The sequence below is a fragment of the Alnus glutinosa genome, chromosome 13 (genome assembly GCF_958979055.1).
Source record: "Alnus glutinosa chromosome 13, dhAlnGlut1.1, whole genome shotgun sequence".
NCBI lineage: Eukaryota > Viridiplantae > Streptophyta > Magnoliopsida > Fagales > Betulaceae > Alnus > Alnus glutinosa.
In genome coordinates this window covers 20,081,238-20,096,682 of record NC_084898.1, presented here as the reverse complement: position 1 = coordinate 20,096,682, position 15,445 = coordinate 20,081,238, and the positions used below count along the sequence as shown (strand labels likewise).

The 15,445-nt window shown below is 43.5% G+C and overlaps 1 protein-coding gene across 1 annotated transcript; it reads left to right on the top strand.

Moving 5' to 3' along the window:
• Window positions 1-7,615: 7,615 nt before the first annotated feature.
• On the top strand, window positions 7,616-9,104 carry LOC133853951 (uncharacterized). The gene is made up of 3 exons (XM_062289970.1): window positions 7,616-8,065; window positions 8,251-8,796; window positions 8,940-9,104. The coding sequence occupies exons 1-3, from the start codon at window positions 7,616-7,618 to the stop codon at window positions 9,102-9,104; spliced, it is 1,161 nt and encodes a 386-aa protein (XP_062145954.1).
• Window positions 9,105-15,445: the final 6,341 nt, after the last annotated feature.

Genomic DNA, 15,445 nt, shown 5'->3' with positions numbered 1-15,445 from the left:
AGCCCTGGCGAGTAGAACATGGCCCTCAGACACCCTTTTCTCCATGACGTTTCGAAGTTGTCGATGGCGAAGTTGAGTAGTGACGACAGTCATACGATACTACCAGGTGAGCTCCTCGGTTCTTGGAGGGATCGAGGGACAGTAACCGTTGGTTCACTAGTTACAAATCCCAAGGCATGCATTTATGGGGGCATTAAGTGTACCGCAATAATGAGCGTGGCTTTTAATGGCAACTGTTTAATGAGAACCTCTGGTTCGATTCATCTTCCATGAAAACGATCCATCTTTTGCAATAACGGGCGCATGTCGTTGCACATTCCCAAAACAATGATGGGACATTAATGTCATGCCCCGTGATGTGAGATTTAATGTCACGCCATGCGAAATGCACTTTATTCGAGAGGTGGATTGCATGCCACATGACTCTAGCAGCCAAGGGGGCTCCTTGTCTTTTAGAGAGTTTGAAATTCTAATGTTTGAATTCTCCCTCCAAGGGGCATCATATAGGGGCCTCTCTTCTTTCTCATCTCCTATTCCTCTTTTGCTTTCTTACTTTTTCCTTTCTTCCTCGCTCACTAGAAATATCTTTCTCATTTCCTCGTCCAACCATAATGCCTCCCTACAGCGCAACTGCGACTGCTACTTGGCATTCCAAGGTGAAGGAACGCAACTTAACGATGTACTAGCTGCTCTATTCCATCCCAAATTCTATCTTCCTATGAGATTGCCTGGTAAGTAAGAGGGTCACACAGTACAACCGGGTGGTTAGTCGAACTCGACTGCGTGGATTTTAAATTTATAACTGTTTACCACTCGCAATAATACGAATCAATTGTACTATAGTAAGGGTTATCGAACCACAGAGATTAGAGATTGTTTTGCGTAACGGGATACTTAAATAGCGTATTTAACTTAACTTTGAAAAAGATAAACAAAAGTAAAGTTGTAGAATTGAAGCTGCAACAAGTAAAGTAAGGAAAGTGGAAAATGAAACAAACTTAAAAAAAAAACTTAGGGTATTGATCTCATCTAGTCCTCAACCAATGAAATGCTTAAAGTCTAATTGGATATTCCTAACATGCATGATATGAGCGCGTAATGGGCGTTAACCATCACAACGACCTCGACATGAAAACACTTTCGTTAGGACGTAATTATAAAGCACCTAGTTTCACATCAAACACTTACCACGTAAAGATTAATCTATAATTGAAAAACATTTATACTACCAAAGGTGTGGGGGATTGATGCTCCCTAGCTTACTACTTTATAAAACATCTTAATAAGCATACACAATACATGAAAACCCTAATTAGATCACAATGATAAGGTATCTAGATTCGAACCGATCTATTCCGTGTAAAGATTAAACTACAATGGAAAGACGTTTTACACTACCAAATGTATGAAATGACCGGTGTTCCTTAGCATACCCTATAAGGTGAATCTAATAGGTAAACACACATCATGTCAAATAGAACCATTGCAAAAGACATCGTTCTCTTTCAAGAACGTTGATTTTATTCAAGAAATCTAAGAAAACTCATAGAGAAGCTAACTTTTTTTCATGAATAAGTAGATTGAAATCTTGAAAACAAAACCTTTTAGCATGGGTTTTGAGATCCTCTAGCCTTTCACAATCATCAAACACATCTAGAAAATCCTAAGAACATCAAGAACACTTCATGGTTTTTGTAAAGGATTTTGATCAAACCCTAAGAACTAATTTAGCTATGCATGATTAAACTAATCTAGACATGAAAATTAATCAAGGATAGTAAAGAAACAAGAAAGAAGTGAATTGAAAACAACTATATTAAAATTATGAAATTCGGATTACAAAAAGGAAGGAAAACTAAACTAAAACTTGAAGAACAGAGAAGAGAAAGCAAAGGAAACAAGCTCTCTGGATTTCGGTCCAGAGAGTAGCATCAAAGTAAACTAGAAATACAAGAAATTAAGTTGATACACCTGAGAAAATCCGAAACCCCCAAAAGATGCATAATCTAACCCTAAACTCTAATCAATGATCAATTCTAGCCGCACAAACAGAGCTGGTCGTCGTCCATTTCTGTCCATAGAACTCAACTTTCAATTTGGATCGCACAAAGATTTGGAAATATCTAGACCTTCTGGAAGACGCGAAGTCGATCGATCTAATATAATATCGATCCATCGAATTTCGATCAATCAAATTTTTGGTGCTCTGATAATCGATCGATCACATCTCGACTGATCGAAGTTGGTTCGACTGATGATTTGATCGATCGAATTATTGGCTGTACAAATAATCGATCGATCAAAATGCCTTGGACGATTTTTATCTTTTCAGGATCAACCTTGAACTCTAGAAATGACCAAAATGCCCTTGATGTATTTTCAGGTCTAATTCAAGTGTTTTGAACTAGATTTCAATTAAGACCTGAAAAAAAGACATAACACAAAACTACAACAAAATGTTATATATACAACACAAACTAGGTTTAACAAATGCAAGTTAATGGGTCTGGAATCGAATAATTCAAGACTTATCACCGGGTGTCAATGAGGTCTTTGTGAACGCAGAGATGTTTAAGGCAGGCCTTTGGCTGCCTTTCCACACCTCCTTCCGGGCCATCTTGTCAAGGGCCAATCTTGCCCCTAACATCTAACGTCGAATAGCTGGCAGATTTTGCCTACTTGTTCCATTGTAAGGACGATGAAGTTTGGCGGCCTCTCTCTAATAGCCAAGGAGTTATTTTTCTTCTACAAGCCCACATCCTTAAAGTTGACGACACTTAGAATTTTCATGGCCGTGCGGGTCACTTTATCATCGATGCTCATCTAATGACCAATCCCCAACGACACAATATTGTCTATTTTTTACTCCCCTGAACCAGACTTCCCAGGAAGTCACCCATCCTAGTACTACTCTCGCATAAGTATGCTTAATTGCGGTGTTCTGATAGGCTCATGGTCATCAAGGCTTTAAAACGTGTTGTTTTAAGAAGAGTGTGAATATACATATAAACACATCTCAATTCTCATACCCAGGCGATATGAGACGTTACAATTACCCCTTCTTGGGACCCAGCGTCCTCGCTGGCGACCCTCATGAGATCACCTAATTCTTTGCGCCCCAATAAGTGCTCACTAGAAACCCTCTTGGGCTTGTGCACGCTCCCCCTATCTCAGGCTGGGAAATGGCTCTGATATCATTTGTAATGACCCACCCCCCAATGACACAATATTGTCCACTTTTAGCTCCCTTGAACCAAACTTCCTAAAGGTCACTAATTTTGGTACTATTCTCGCATAAGCACGCTTAACTGCAAAGTTCTGATAGGTTCATGGCCATCATGGAACCAAGGGTAAAAACGCTTTCATGAGCTCCCTAAAGTCGAGTGATATTTCTCATTAACATAAATCATAATATAAATGCTCAAGATTCAGTGTTTTAACCTATCCAATCAACGATCAAGGATAAAAATGCGTTTATTGGCCCCCCAAAGTTGTGATGCCCCGAATAAAAACTAACAATTTTACAAATTAAAATAAGTAGGTGACCTCTATAATCCGTCATCCGAAAACTTATTTACACAAAAGTACCATTTGTTGAGTCCCCTCGAACATTCTCATTGTTCCTTGGAACATTCGATGAAACCATAGAAAGAAAGTTTGTCATTCCTTCATGAACTATTGATGGTTGCTCTAGTTGACGTAACCATCATCCTTATCCCTTTGCGAACATTCGAAGTTCCCTCTGTGAACGGTCGAATTTCCCACTAAGAACGTTCGAAGTTCCCACTGTGAACGTTCAATGACGTGTTGTACTATGTGTTAGGAGGTACATCCCTAACTTTCTGCATGTGTGTCAGATCGTACATCGAACGATCGAAATCGTACAACGAACGTTCTTCTAACCCTAAATAGTACACAAACATTCGAGCCTCGTGTACTGAACGTTCGACAGATGACAATAAGCTCATCCTTATCCTCTGCATTTTTTCCCCTATAAATACCCCATTTCCCCTACGTCTTCCATGCACCATTTTCTTCCCATGCACTTTATCTATCCAATTTCTTGACAGAGAGAAGTTCTAGAGAGAGAGAGAGAGAGAGAGAAGTTTGAGAATAATTCACCTCACTAAGGTAACCCTCGAGGCCTAGTCTTTCATATTGTTTTAAGAGCTTTTACAATTAAACACGTAGGTTTTGAGGAAACGTTTTCTAAACACAAGTATAATGTTCACTTACGTTAACATGTTTTAAATATTCTTTTTGGGCTGTTAAAAGTCATATTTATGGGTTTTTACCTTTAGATAGAGTATCCTTAGTTTTTCATGCATTATGGTAACGTTGAACGATCCTTAACTCTTCAACGAATGTTCAAGACCTGTGGATCGAACGATCGCTCTAGTGACTGAACGCTCGAAGGATGCCAAAAATGCTGAAATAGAGTTTTAGTATTAGTGATTATCATTTATATTAGGGTATGTTGTGTAGTAGCCGGAATTCAGGATGTTCGAGTTTATAGATGAGCGGACAAGGTAAGTAAATACTTACAAAATTAATGTCTTACTAAAATGCAATATATCAACTGGCTGAGCATGATTTACATTTCTTAATGGTATGTTATAAGCCTATTAAATTTCCATAGCATTTGATAACTATTTTAAGACGAGTATTACTATTTTATAATATAAATGAACCATGCAATTGCATTGTATGGCATAATACACCGTCTCTTGCAGAATAACGGCCATGTGCTTACTATTATATGGTTTTCTTTATGGTCAAAAGTTTATGATGTGTTATGATGAGCATTGGATCAAATTGTTGTTTTGTGACCGGTGTACCATGCTTGAATGGAGATCATAGTTACGGCTTTGCTAGTAGCATGGGCCATCTGAGGTTGAACTCGGTCGGGCAGCTAGTATATGACGATATGCGTACATATCCGGGCACCGATGTTGTATTACAAGTCTCTCGTGACAACGCCAACCCTGTCGAAACCGACCACATATTAACCGCTTTATCGACTTAACTGACCGCCTATTAACCCCTTAACCGACCGCCTATTAATTGCTTAATCGACTTAACCGAAATAAATTCACCGATTGCATTCCGACAAAAATCGGTTAACTAACTGAATTAACCGACTTAACCGCCTACCGAACCGACGATCACCCCTAGCTATAAGCATTAGAAATAGAGGAAGAGAGCTTTATATGGTATGAAAAAATAACAAATAAGTTCATATCCATTCAAAATTTTGACGAATTTTATTAATGTGTCACGTTATATCCAATTATATAATGATATGTGTTATCTGTACTAAAAATTATATAAGTATATGAATAGGAAAACTAAAACTTAAACATAAAATAAATAAAAAAGGTGAAAGAGGGATGGCACCGCATTGCTAGATAAATTACCAGCAGTCTCACACTTTGCATGATCATCCAAATCATTTCTTGCTTGAAATGAACGAATCCCTGTTGCCAGAACTCCATAATTCAGCGTTCAAGAAATCAAAATGGAATGAAAAGGACAAAGAAAGAAAAGAAAACGTGTGTGTGTGTATATATATATATATATATATATATATATATATATATATATATATATGTGTGTGTGTGTGTGTGTGTGTGTGTGTGTGTGTGTGTGTGTGTGTGTGTGTGTGTGTGTGTGTGTGCGCGTGTGCGAGCGTAAAATAAAAGTAGAGAAGTCTTAAACTTAACTTTATACTAATTTAGTCATAAGTCAATTGTATATAAAAGTTACATGTCTATAAAACCATCTTTAAAAATGAATTTTCTTCTAAATACAAAAGTGTTCTAGTTTGCTATAGACATGTACAAAAAAAAAAAAAAAAAAAAAATCAAAAAAAGAACTTTGTATCTCCTTCGAATTGTGCACAAAGACGGTATTTCATGGAAGAAAATTCATCCATTATTATCTCTGTAGTGAAATCTTTAATAATTTCTTTTGTTGGAAAAATAATTAGCTCTGAAGCCACGTGGCCTTCTATTCAACTCGGGTTTTAAAGCGTGTGCCCAAGCTGTATCGACCCGATCCAGCCTGACTGGTTTGGCCCAATCCAAACCATTCCAGGTCACCTCAGTCGTATCGCCTCGGTCATAGCGCCTGTATGGGTACCTTGGATGTTTGCCAATCCTTATTATGGATAAAATCAGTTCGGTGCTTGAAACACTTCGGACTATGGCTTGACCTAACGAACTAGATACCTCGGAACTCAAGACCCCGCAAAATGCGGAATATGCCGAGATCTCCTAGTCTGTATGGAGTCAGCATGTCTCGGATGTTCCTACCTCGGAGTTGTAGTCAGTACAAGCACTGAAAGATTATCCCCTTATCTTCAGCAAGTAAACATTTGTTAACTGATAAGATCCTATGACCAAGATTTATGGAGGTTCTGTTAGGATACCAAATCCCAAGATTTGGGGAACAGATCTGTATCCCAAGTTAAAAGGATAACAGATCCCTATCAGCGTGGAGTTCATTTGAAAACGGAAGAGTCCTACTCAATTCAAACTTATTAAAGATAAGATAAAAATCCGCATGATCTATGGTTGAGACTCCAATTCCAGATAAACTTTAGAGACTCATGCAAGTCTATAAATAAGAAGATCATAACAGGTATGAACGACGCTCTCTCTAAGCTTTGAGATTTTGAGTTCTCCTTGAAAGTTATAAGGTTTATACTGACTTAGTCATAGGAGTGGGCGTAGTCGGTGCCCCCGACTAGTCGTTTGTTATTTTTGTAGATCAGGAAGAAAGCAAGGAGGACAAAGAGCTCACTTGGCAAATTACAAGGCAACACGTCACCATATCGGAAACTGTACCAACAGTTTGGCACCGCCTGTGGGAACGACATTGTTCCTTAAAAAAAAAAAAATTTGTCATGGTGAATACGTGCCATACCAATCTGGGTCAGAACAACACCCATGAAGATGCATAGTCCATTGGCCCTGAGGCCCGAATAGTCAGTCTAAATCAACAGTTAGCTCAAGCACAGAAGAACGTGGAGGATCTATTGACTCAAAATACAGTGCTGCTAGCTGCAAGAACGCCCGCACCATCACAACACATAGAAGGGGGAGAGAATAGTCAAAACGAAGATGACCAAGTGGTTTCGAGTGAACACCCGGAGGGATCTGGAGAACACGGCAATCCTCGGAGTGAGCTATAGAGGGATCCGCCACCACCCCCATCAACCGAGGCCGAAAGAAGGTTACAGAGAATGGTCTAGGACTTAGGTGCAAAGTACGATGTGCTGTCAAAGACCGTGGCTGAGAAGCACGGTGGGAAGGAGCCTCTAGCCAATATCCTCTAGAATGCAGATTCTATGTTTACAGATGAAGTGGCTAATGCAGCTCTTCCCTAGAAGTTCAAGATTCCTGATATCCCCATCTTTACGGGCAGCGAGGATCCGATGGAGCACCTCATAGCATTTCGGTCGCATACGTCTTTGCACAAGACCCCTGACGCAATGGCGTGTCGAGCTTTCCCACTCACTTTGTCAAGGAAGGCCTGAGACTGGCTCAGGAATCTTCTACCGAGGTCTATAGATAATTTCGACACCCTCGGGCAGAAGTTCCTGACACAGTTTATGTCAGGTAGGGTTAGGCGAAAACCCCGAGGGTACCTGCTTTCTATGCGCCAAGGTCCCAACGAGTCTTTCGGGGATTATATCTGGAGGTTCAACCAAGAGAAGTTGGACACTGAGAGCGCACCTAACGACTTCATCTATAGTGCCATTTTTCGAGGGCTAAAAAAGGATGAGCCCCTCATGGCAGAATTGGCACTAAAACCACCGAAAGACCTGCACGCCTTCATGATCAAGGTTGATAGGTACATCAACCAGGAAGAAACGCTTCAAGCCTTCTTGGGCCCCCAGGAAAGACAGCTGGAACCTTCTTCATCCAGAAAGTCCAGCAAGAAAAAGAAGAAGTCCGAGGCGGGGCAGGACAGTACCTCCTCGGATTATAAAAAAGTAAAGAAGAATTTCGGGGATTATAAGTGGACCCCCCTGAATGCTACTCTCACTGAAGTCATGATGGTGATAGAGAAGGACCCCGCCTTCCAAAGACCGAAACCCCTCCCGGGGGTGCCACCAGCCCGTCTCGCGGACAAGTATTGTGCCTTCCACGACTGCTTCGGCCATCTTACCGAACAATGTATATCATAGAGACAACTGATCAAGAAGTTTATAGAGAACGGTAAGCTGGTTCGTTTTCTTGTCAGGGAAAAAAGACTTCAGAATCGAGCTCGGGCCCCAGGCCAAGAGAAGAAGAAGAAAGGTGGCATTGGAGAGATTATGCCCCGAGACAAGAAGAAAGGCGAGAAAGGGTAAGGGAGCCCGCTCCTAGGCCAAGAGAGGAGAGGCGCGAAAGGAGCAGGAGTAGGGCCCGAGAGAACAACAACATCCCGATAATCAATACCATTTCGGGTGGGTTCGACGGAGGAGGAGAGTCAAGTTCGGCTCGGAAGGCTTATGCTAGACAGTTGGACGATTTTGAGGTGTATTCGGTGCAGAAGCCTCCAAAGGCCCGAATATGCGATCCTGTAGTTGTTGGGTTCTCGGATGAAGATTATGCGGGAGTGAAACTCCCGCATACCGACGCCCTTGTTGTATCGTTGACTATTGCCAACTTTCAACTTCGGCGGATACTGGTGGATACAGGAAGTTCGGCTAATATTCTATTCAAATCAGCCTTCGATCATATGAGTATCCCCCGAGAAAAGGTGGTCCCAGTGGTGTGTCATTTGTTGGGCTTTGCAGGTGAGAAGGTTTGCCTCTCGGCTCCATCGAGCTTCCGGTCACTGCAAGGACTTATCCGAGGCAGAAGGTCATTATGGTAAAGTTCCTGATAGTGGACAGAGCCTCGGCATATAATGCCATTTTTGAAAGAATCGTTCTTAACGGGCTGAAGGCCGTCACTTCAACCCCGCATTCGAGTATGAAGTTTTCGACCACTAAAGGAGTCGGGGTTGTGAAAGGAGACCAGAGGGAGGAAAGAAGATGGTACAACCTCTCTTTGAAGAATTCCCCCGAGATTCACAATCTCGGGGGAAAAACCAAAGAAGATGGGAAATAGCAATCACAGTTGGGAGAGCCTGAAGAACATGTGGAAGAGTTTGAATTCGGAGTCACCGGTAGGAAAATACGAGTAGGCTCGCAACTCCCCCAACGAATAAAGGAAGAGCTAGTGGTGTTTCTGAGGCATAACAGTGATGTGTTTGCCTGGAGCCACGAAGATATGCCAGGGATTGATCCCTCGATCATTGTCCACAAGTTGAATGTGGATCCTAACTACAGACCAGTGAAACAAAGAAGAAGAACTTTCGCCGCAGAGCGAAATCAGACTGTAGCAAAAGAGGTCGAGAAGTTGTTAAATGTCGGATTTATCCGAGAAGTAGATTACCCCGAATGGCTAGCTAATGTAGTGCTAGTAAAGAAGTTAAGTGGCAAGTGGAGGATGTGTGTGGATTTTACAGACCTAAACAAGGCCTGTCCGAAGGATAGGTTCCCATTACCTCGGATTGATCTCCTAGTGGACTCAACGTCCGAACACCAACTCTTGAGTTTTATGGATGCCTTCTCGGTATACAATCAAATCCACATGGATGAAACTGATCAAGAGAAGACTTCGTTCATTACCGACCGAGGACTCTACTGCTACAAGATGATGCCCTTTGGCCTGAAGAATGTTGGAGCCACGTATCAGAGGTTAGTAAATAAAATGTTCCAAAAACAAATTGGCAGGAATGTTGAAGTTTTCTGTAGATGATATGCTAGTTAAGGGCATTCAGGCGTCCGAGCACATCGCATATCTTGAAAAGACCTTCCACATGTTGAGGAAGTATCGGATGAAGCTCAATCCGACCAAGTGTGCTTTCGGTGTATCATCAGGGAAGTTCTTGGAATTTTTGATATCACACCGAGGCATTGAGGCGAATCCCGAGAAAGTGAAGGCAGTCCTCGAAATGCAACCTCCGAGGACCACCAAATAGCTTCAGCAGTTGACAGGAAGAATCGCAGCACTCAACCGGTTCATTTCTCGGTCCACAGACAAGTGCCTTCCCTTCTTCAAGATCTTGAGAAAGGCCTTTATGTGGAGTAACGAGTGTGAGGAGGCATTCGGCCAATTGAAGGAATACTTGATGAACCCGTCTCTGCTAAGCTGACCCTTGGAAGGGGAGATACTGTACCTGTACTTGGTTGTATCTCCCTCAACTTTGAGCTCGGCATTGGTGAGGGAGGAAGCAGGAGTGCAGAGGCTTGTCTACTTCATGAGTAAGGCGCTTCATGGTGCAGAGGAAAGGTATCCTCAGATCGAGAAGTTGGCGTTCGCCCTTGTTGTCTCGGCTCATAAAATGAGGCCTTATTTCCAATCTCATGTGATCCGAGTACTGACGGAGTTCCCCTTGCGGAAAAATTTACAAAAACCTGACCTCTCGGGGAGGTTAGTAAATTGGGCGGTAAAGCTCGGACAATTCGACATCGAATTCCACCCTCGGACAGCAATAACCACTAAAAACATAATCAGCTTCCTCTGGAGATCCGTGGTATGTCGATTCGGAATACCACACGCTTTTGTAACCGATAATGGGACACAGTTCGATTGCCAACAGTTCCGAAAGTGGTGCTCCAAGCTCCGTATTAGGAACTATTATTCGAGTGCATTACATCCCAAGGCAAATGGGCAAGTCGAGGCAATGAATAAACCCTGATGCGAACGTTGAAGAAAAAGCTCTAGAAGAAGAAAGGGGCCTAGGTAGAGTATGTCCCCGAAGTGCTATGGTCATATCAGACAACGGTTAGAACCCCAACTGGCGACACCCCTTTATCACTCACTTATGGGACTGAGGCGGTTATCTCGGTAGAAGTGGGAACCCCGGGCTTCAGAGTAGCATACTACAATTCAAGGCTTAATGATGAAGGTATCAGGTCAAACCTGGATCTTTTACAAGAAAAGAGAAACGATGCTCAAGTTACCTGGGCGGCCTATCAGGATAGAACGACTCGGTACTTTAACAAAGCCGTGAACCTCAGGAAGTTCCAAGTTGGTGACTGGGTCCTCAGGAAATTGAGCTTGATGACCAAAGATCTTGCTGAAGGAAAAATGGCACCAAAGTGGGAGGGCCCCTATCAGATAGTAAAGTGTCAGGGAAAGGGGGCCTATCACTTGAAGTCCGAGACAGGAAAGATGCCCCCGAGAGCATGGAATGTCGAGCATTTAAAGTAGTACTATATGTAGTCATTGTAGCTCGATAGTATATCATTAATAAAGTAATCTTCTTCTCAATTTATTGTCCACTGCAAAGTTATTATGCTGCACCAACTATCTACCCGACTTCCTCCCCAAAAAACTTGGTCGAGTATTGGAGGAATACCAAGGGGACTATCCACTCGACTTCCTTCCCAAAAAACTCGGTCGAGTATTGGAGGAATACCCAGGGGACTATCTACCTGACTTCCTCCCCAAAAAACTCGGCCGAGTATTGGAGGAATACCCAGGGAACTATCCACCCGACTTCCTCCCTAAAAAACTCGGTTGAGTATTGGAGGAATACCTAGGGGACTATCCACCCGACTTCCTCCCCAAAAAACTCGGCCGAGTATTGGAGGAATACCCAGGGAACTATCCACCCGACTCCCTCCCTAAAAAACTCGGTCGAGTATTGGAGGGATACCCAGGGGACTATCTGCCCTACTTCCTCCCCAAAAAACTCTGTCAAGTATTTGAGGGATACCCAAGGTACCTGACTACCCACCTAAGTTAAAGGTGGTGGCTCAACAAAATATATGGATAAAGATAAGGATATGACCAAGATAAAGACTAAGCTCTCGGACTCAAGTCTCAAAGAAATCATCTCGGAACAAGATATAAAATCATCAAGTAAGTTTTTAACTCTCAAAGGTAAAGTTCAAAAACCTCGGGGGTACAAGTTTCAAGTTAAGTTTTACAAGTTTTTAACCCTCAGAGGTAAAGTTCAAAAACCTAGGGGGTACAAGTTTCAAGTTAAGTTTTACAAGTTTTTAACTCTTGGGGGTAAAGTTTAAAAACCCCCAGGGGATACACGTTTTACTAGTATTAGTTCCTCTTGTTAAAAACTAATATTTAAGAATTAGTAAGAGAAGAAGGATAAAAAGTCAGAGTATCCGAAAAGTTTCTTTTACCATTAAAATGTTTTCCATTACAAAATTTGGTACAAAAAGATAGAGGGCTTTAAATATTTACAGGTTGAAACCCCGAACCACTATTAATCTCGGAGCTATTAATTATGCCCGAGATCCTCATCATCGTCAAAAGGACTTGGGGCAGAGTCGGTCCAGTCAGGTACGTCGGCCATGAAGGACGGACCAAACTTGGACATCTCCTTCACCGCATACTCGGGAATTCTTTTAGCAACATACTGAACTGTGCGAGGGTCTAAGACGAGAGCTCGAAAGTTTTCAAAACCCCAGTTAAAGCCCCGACCAAAGCCGAAGTCTCGGATATAGGGGACGTAACCCAGCTGCTTAAGAAGTCTTTTGATCTTTTCTTGATTAGCGTCATGACGCCCCCGAATTCTGATTAACAAGTTCTCGGCGTGGCCTTGTGCTTTCAAGGCTTTTGACTTCTCGGCCTCAAGCTTCTCCACTTCGGCTGTAAGCTTTTCGTTCTCTGCCATAGTAGCTGTCGCATTCTTACAGGCCTCGGAGCATTCAGTTGTAACGGCCCGAAGTCTAACTTCCAGAGCTTCTCGAGCATTCAACTCGGTGGAGAGACTTGCCACCAATTGTGTGCATTGTTCATTAGCCGCCCTAAGTTCTCTCTCAAGTCTAAGGATGGTGGATTTGCTATAGAGATGGCGAGATCCTTAGAAGTGATGTCACTGTCTCGGCTTTGTAGAAGAACCTTCTGATCAGCGACTTCTTTCTCAAGCTCCGAAATGCGATATTGCATTTGTGAAGCAGCTAGATCCTTTGAAGCGATTTCCTCACCTCGGGCCTATAGAAGGGCATTTTTCTTAGCCACTTACCTCTCAAGCACTGAGATTCAAGCTTGTGCAGCGGTGTTGGAGGCCTCTTGCTGAGCATCGTGATGCTTCTCGAAATTCCGCCAGAAGGCAGTCATTTTTACCAAGAGCTAATAATAATAATAATAATAATAATAATAATGATGATGATGATGAGGGGTGAGAATTGATAAATGTATGAAGTAGCGAAAAATTCCTAAGGCAAAAGGAAATTACCTGATAATGGGAGATCATGATGCCCTGCGCGATTTTTTCGGGTGAAGTCACCCGAGCACCACCCAGAAAATCTCGGGAATCAAATTTTGAACGACCTCTATCGGGCATCCCCGAAGCCCTCGCCCAAGGATTTCAAAAGGCGACCTCGGCCTTGAAGTACTGGGTTCCTCGGTAATGTCTCGAACTTGCTTCTGGGGCAGTTTCAACCTCAATATCCGGAGAAGGCTCGGACCTTTGAGTCTCTTCGGCCCCGAATGTGTCTTTGGCAATTTGCTCGGGGATAAGCAGAATACCTCCCGTAGTGCCCTTTACCTCCCGTTGTTGGGCTTGGGCGGGTTCTGGCGATGCAGAACTAGTTCTCAAGTCTGTCTTTGTCCTTTTGTTGTTTCCCTCTGGGGGCGGAGTCGAACCCCTCAGTACTACGACAGGCGTCGAAGGAGCCTCTTTCGTCCCCAAAGAAACCTCGGGGGTTTCTTCTACTTCGCAACCCTCCTCGGTGTCAGCAGAAGAAGAGAGCTCAGACTGAAAACCTTCCACATTGGAGGGACTGTAAGTCGGTCTACCCAACATTTCTTCAGCTTCAAATATTAAACTCGCCAGGCGGCCTCGGGGTCCTAACTTCTTCCTCTGGGCCATGTGCTTTAAACGACGTAGAGTTTGCTGAGGGCTTGGCTCGGGGGCAGGTTCTGCCCCCCCTCTTCCGTCCATAGAGGTGTAGGACTTGTTGCCCTAAAAGCTGCTCCCTCTGTCTCTTCAAGAGGAATCTCTGATCCATGGTGCGAGGCCTCGAACCCCTCGGTACTACGACAGGCGTCGAAGGAGCCTCTTCTGTCGCCAAAGAAACCTCAAGGGTTTCTTCTATTTTGCAACCTTACTCGGTGTCAGCAGAAGAAGAGAGCTCAGGCTGAAAACCTTCCACCTTGGAGGGACTGTAAGTCAGTCTACCCAACATTTCTTCAGCTTCAAATATTAAACTCGCCAGGTGGCCTCAAGGTCCTAACTTCTTCCTCTGGGCCATATGCTTTAAACGACGCGGAGTTTGCTGAGGGCTTGGCTCGGGGGTAGGTTCTGCCCCCTCTTCCGTCCATAGAGGTGTAGGACTTGTTGCCCCAAAAGCTGCTCCCTCTGGCTCTTCAATAGGAATCTCCGATCCATGGTGCGAGGCCTCGGAGCTCGTTTAGTCCTTTAGGCCAAAGGGTGGCAAGCTTCCTTCTCCTTGGTGCGGGGGAGCTTTGGGCATAAAAACTCGGAAGCTCATCGAGCCTTCCTCTGTATTGGTCTCGGGCACGTGCTTCTCTAGAGGAGTTCTCCTTGCACCAGAAGCAGCTAGTGGAATGCTTTTCTTCTTCTTCAAAAGAAACCCCTCGGGGGTCGAAGTTGCTGCTTTAGATGTTCTCTTAGTAGCTTGTCTCGGTGATCGAGGAGCATCATCCTTTCTCTTGGACGCGCCCCTTTTAGTCATCGTCTTTTTATTTGACGGAATCTTATACCCGAGAAATTGCCTCAAAGTCTCGTTGGTCACAAGTTTGTCGAAGTCGATTTCTTCAAACTTCTCGAGTTTCACCCTCGCCGCAGACCAGTCACTTATCTTTGTAACATCGTCTCAGTCAGTTGTACTAATGGAAGGGAGCTCGCACCGATCCAACCACAGCAATTGCCAGGTCCGAGGTATTCTCCGGTTTTCAGGCAGGTTGTGGCCCTCGGGGCATTCCCACTCCCCGGACACTCTGAAAAATTGTTGCTCCCAGTATTTATTGTTGGTTAGCACACTCTTAAGTTTGATGAAGATAGGGGATGTCGGACAAACAACTCTATCATCCCTTCTGGAGTCTGCCTTGGGCGATAGATGTGAAAAAATTGAAGGATCTTCATCTCCTTCTTCAAGACCAGCCTCCACAAGATGTAGGAGGCAAAAAGATACCTCTAGGCATTTGGCATTATTTGACTCGGGGAGACCGTCAGGAACAGAACAAAGTCCCTGGCAATCTCTGGGAATGGGAGACGGAGTCCGGCCATGAACATCCTCTCAAAGAGGGTGACGTCACCACCATTGATTGTCCGAGTCCCGGGGGTTTGGTAGAACATCCTCACTGTCGAAGGGATGTCGTAGTTCAGACGCAGGACATCCTCGTGCCTCTCGAGGATGACTGTTTCCACCCTGCTCTCCAGGGGAGAAAGATCTGTAGAGCCATCGAAT